Source organism: Sorghum bicolor, chromosome 4 (genome assembly GCF_000003195.3).
Source record: "Sorghum bicolor cultivar BTx623 chromosome 4, Sorghum_bicolor_NCBIv3, whole genome shotgun sequence".
In the NCBI taxonomy this organism is placed as follows: domain Eukaryota; kingdom Viridiplantae; phylum Streptophyta; class Magnoliopsida; order Poales; family Poaceae; genus Sorghum; species Sorghum bicolor.
This window is the reverse complement of record NC_012873.2, coordinates 43,918,232-43,922,800: the sequence shown is the minus strand read 5'-3', so window position 1 is coordinate 43,922,800 and position 4,569 is coordinate 43,918,232. Positions and strand designations below refer to the sequence as shown.

The following is a 4,569-nucleotide window of genomic DNA, read 5'->3' as shown; positions in this document are numbered from 1 at the left end:
GTATCCTTATCTTTTTTATTTGATGTATTCTTAGGTTTATTTCCTCGACATTCTTTTTAGCATTTTTCTTATCCATTTTTTTGGTCTTCTCCTCTTGTGCCTATGCATTAGGTGGGAGGGCAAGGATCTTAATATTCGTTCTTGATGTGGCTCTAGACATTGCAATGTACAACTGTCCATGAGAGAACACCAGTGTGGGTAGGTACACAACCACATTTGGGATAGTTTGGCCTTGTGACTTGTTGACTGTCATAGCAAAGCTCAGCCTAGCTAATAGGAAACTGCTTCCTCTTAAACTAGAATGGAAACATCTCGTCATCAGACGGGCAGAGCGGTATTCGAGGAAAGAATACTCGCTTCCCAGCATGCTGCCCCACAATGATTTCGTCATCAATTGTATTTCTTCGGAACCCTCGCATCACCAGCCTTGTACCGTTGCATAGCCCATTAGCAGGGTCAACATTCCTAAGCAATATGACAGGACACCCGAGCTTTAGCTTCAAGACATGTGGAGGTAGGCCGTTGGGGATCATACTATTAAGGAACTCTGATGAATAGTATTTATGTGGATCATCTACCGTGGAGTCAAAACTGTGATACACCGTCTCACCTCCCTGGAACATATCAATCATTTTCATATTGACAATGTCCACCCAATCATTACGTGTAGATAAAATCACTCTAGTAGTGATATAGTCTTTATCTGCCATGATTGCATTTAGATCTGGGAAGATGATGTCAATCAACGTATGAAGATCTTTCTCTACATCGCCAGAGTATGGAACACAGATCTCATCTGGCATACGTACATTACTATCTCCATTAACCTCTTCCGTTCCACCACCAATGCGCAATAGATAATCTACAAACTATGGATCACTCTAAGCCCTCATGTTGCGGACGAGCTTTAGGTGACGTACGGATTCCCAAAGATATGACCTTCGTAGAGAAGCACCGACTATTTGAGCCCTGGATCCTTTCCGCACAACAGGGAGGATCTGTCTAAAATCACCACCAAGGACAACAGTCTTCCCACCAAAAGGTAGGTGTGACCGTCCCATTATATCTCGTAGGTTGTTGTCTATTGCTTCCACATTTTGCCTCTTTGTCATAGATGCCTCATCCCAAATTATGAGAGCTGCTTGTTGTAGCAATTTGGCAGTACCACTCTATTTAGTAAAGGTACAACAACCACCCTCTTGCAGAGTGAGGGGTATCTTGAAACGCGAGTGGGTTGTCCTCCCACTTGGCATTAAGGTCGTTGTGACTCCAGATGTAGCTGTAGCCACAACAAGCTTGTCCTGGCTACGTAGTTTTGCGATAAGTGTCCTATACAAAATTATCTTCCCCGTCCCACTAGGTCCACCCACAAAGAACAACCCGCCTTGTTTGCTACAAACAGCAGACATTATCTCATCATAGGCAGACCTTTGCTCGACGTTGAGTGAGTCGCATAATAGCACATCTTTGGGATTCTGCTCGACGCTAGCTTCCTCAAATATCTCATGAGGAATATGGCTGACATCATCATATGACTGATCAATATCTGGAAGAGGAAATGACCTTATGTCCTTCCCATAGACTGTAACATGTTTCTAATATCTATCAAAACCATCTGTTGCACCAGATCCGGGGATGGATTATTACGACTGTAGTCCTCTAACATTGCATCATAGTGTTTTATCCATAACTCCATCACATCATGCGGCTCACAAAATACCAATATTGTTGCAAATAGCCTTCGTAGAGAGGAAGGCATCTGGAATAAAATAGCTTCAGTTAGAATTCATCCAGGGTATTATCTTCTTCGATTAGACACCTCCTTTCTGTAGCTTTATGAAATGAAGGTAGTAGCATCCCATCAACTGTCCTGAGGTGTTCGTATGAGGTAGCACCAGCAACATTGTTCAAGAGAACACGAAGAAAGTAGCGTTCTCCCTCAGCAGGATGAGCCGAGATGACTGCCAATTTGGAAAATAGAGTTTTTCCTTTTCTACAAGAATTTACCATCGGTCTGCTAGGTAAAATGCTCTGGAAAGTCCCGATATAAGATTTCACGAGCTTCCTCATTATGCTTGTTTGCATCAAAGTATGCTGTCAACATTGACTCCTCTACACCTGGTCTATTAATGATCCGTTCGACCTTGTCCCGTTTATGAAATGCCACCATGTGCATGTTGGGTAGATGAAGCTGTAGCTGCTGTACTGGTGGATGGTTCTTGCTCAAGTCAAAGCCATATATCCTCCATAGAGCTTCTGGAGGTGTCACCCACCGGGCGTCTCTATACTGTTTGATCTCATCAATGTTTCCTTTCTCGTCTGCTTTGTCGGTCTCCCTCATCACCACTGATGCCCTATCATGTCCCTTGTATATGTACTTGAATAGATACTTTACTGATCTAATGCTCCCACAAGCCTCAACATTTATTTGGCAGTTGAAGGTACGTAGCAAGCAAGGGTTGTAAGGCACGACCCATTGGTTGTCCAGGTAATGGCCTCGAACTTTTAGCATGCGACCATCATTGCGTCATCGATAGATGGGGTATGAGTCCTTTCCCTATGATGTTGCCTCACAGAATGGGCATGGGTAATGATTCTTGCATGACTCACGGCATATCGTGCACGGACATGATGGATTAAGCGTCCTGCGAGGACCATGCATCATATGCTTTGTGACCATCTTGTATAGCTCAGGGTACTTTTCTTGTTTGGTAGCTCTGCACTAATGATCATGTCATATTGCTCGGGACATGTGAGCTTGTACTTTCATTCCATTATTAGCAAGAAGTGTGCATGCGGCAAGCCCCTCTTCTAGAACTCTACTACATATACATAGGCCTTCACCTTCCCAAGTATGTCTTTCTCCATCAACATTTTCCTCATTGCATCGAACTTTGCTCTGAAGACCCATGTGACGAGATCTGGGTGGTCCTGTGGTGTCTGGCCTAGGTAAAGTTCATTCTTGATCTCATCCCAGTTAGGGTTGCACGTCATTGTGAGGAAGATATCAGGTTTACCATACTATCAAACTAGAGCCATTGCATCCATGTATCGACGCCTCATATCATGAGGTCCTCCGATGAATGACGAAGACAGGACAGTACGCCGTCCGACATTCTCAGTTGATCCTTCACCAGAATGCATGCTGTCCACCAAGCCTTGGTATAGGTCAGTCCTCAATGTATCCTAATTATTCCTCATGTAGTCTAAACGTGAGCTCTCAATCTTGATGTAGGTCTCCAAAGCAAACTGCTGGAAAAGTGCCTAGCATCAGCGTCCGAGCTTGACCACAACCTCATGAGCTCTGGTGGTGTTTCAGGAGTTGAAAGATGAATCTTACCACCCCTACAACAGAATCCAGAGGGTTCACCCTCAAATTTATTTGTGTTGCAGTGCTTGCAATTTGGCACCGACGAAAGCATGTGGGACTCTAATGGGACATTAGCGTAGACATGGTCATATGGATCTGGGACATCAAGCTCACTATTCTCTTGCTCATCCGTATCAAGATTGTGCTCGACGTCGGTTCCCTCCTCGTCATCTTCTAACAAAATTTAGATTTCTTACACGTTCGTAGAAAGTATGTGAAACAAGATTATGAAACAAAGTTTTGACTATTACAAAGTGTACCTTGTCCGGCAAAAAAATATGTCTCATCCTCTTCCTCGTCATCCTCAAATATGACATCCTCATCATAGCCTGTGCAACACGGCCACATATATGCTGAGAGAAACATAATGGTATACAAAAAAGAAAAAAGAAAAAAATTAATCAAATTACCATCCTTGACCATAGAGTCTGGTGTATGAGCCTGTGCCCCATTCGGAGGCCTTGAAGAGGTAGCGTCAACTACAAATGGTTGTTTCTGTGTACCTGTGCTATTGTTAGGTGGTGGAACTGGGGTTTCCTGGGTGACACCATCTGTAGTAATAAAAGAAATGAGTTTTTAAAAGAGGAGAGCAAAGGTGAACACCGACAATATATAGCAACTAAGGTTAATTACCATTGTAAACCACACTCGATTGAGTTTGGTCGTTTGAATCATTACACTTTTCATCCGCACACCCTCTAGTCCTTCCAATATTTGCTTCAAAAGCTCGATTATGACGGGATAGAAGGGCATTTCTCTCTCCATTGGTCCCTCGCGGCCTACATATGGTCTGTGCCGCAACCAATTCAGGGGTCTGGACTTCTGGGTTTTGAACTACAGATGCCGCGATATCAATGGGGGTGCCCCCCAATTCGGGTATCTCCATATCGTGTGAAGGCGCTTCAGGCGATTGAGGTGAAGAAGGCAAAATAAGCTGAGGGTTAAAGTGAGGCCTCTCCATGGCAATTGAGTCCGAATGCAGATTGTTGGCTCGGAGTTCTCTCACAGTCATATTGTATTTTTTATTGACCTCTATTCGTTTTAACTTCTTCTCTTGTGGAGTCATTTGTAGTTTTCTTGCTGTATTTTTTGATGCATTTTTTGCTGCATACAACTCGCGCCGCCTCTTGTTTATTTGTGTCTTTTGTTCAGGAGACATTGCAGCCCTTCATGCTTTATCTAGCTCAGATCTACACTCA

The 4,569-nt window shown here is 43.6% G+C and overlaps 2 protein-coding genes across 2 annotated transcripts; both read right to left on the bottom strand.

Annotated features, from left to right (window-relative positions):
• Positions 297–803, bottom strand: LOC8084513 (ATP-dependent DNA helicase PIF1). Its single transcript, XM_021459521.1, has one exon. It carries the CDS (start codon positions 801–803, stop codon positions 297–299), a length of 507 nt encoding a protein of 168 aa, XP_021315196.1.
• LOC110434796 lies at positions 2,018–2,512 on the bottom strand. The gene has a single exon (XM_021459520.1). It carries the CDS (start codon positions 2,510–2,512, stop codon positions 2,018–2,020), a length of 495 nt encoding a protein of 164 aa, XP_021315195.1.

Coding starts and splice junctions, on each gene's coding strand:
- LOC8084513 (XM_021459521.1), bottom strand. CDS start 803: ATGCCAGATGAGATCTGTGTTCCATACTCTGGCGATGTAGAGAAAGAT.
- LOC110434796 (XM_021459520.1), bottom strand. CDS start 2,512: ATGCTAAAAGTTCGAGGCCATTACCTGGACAACCAATGGGTCGTGCCT.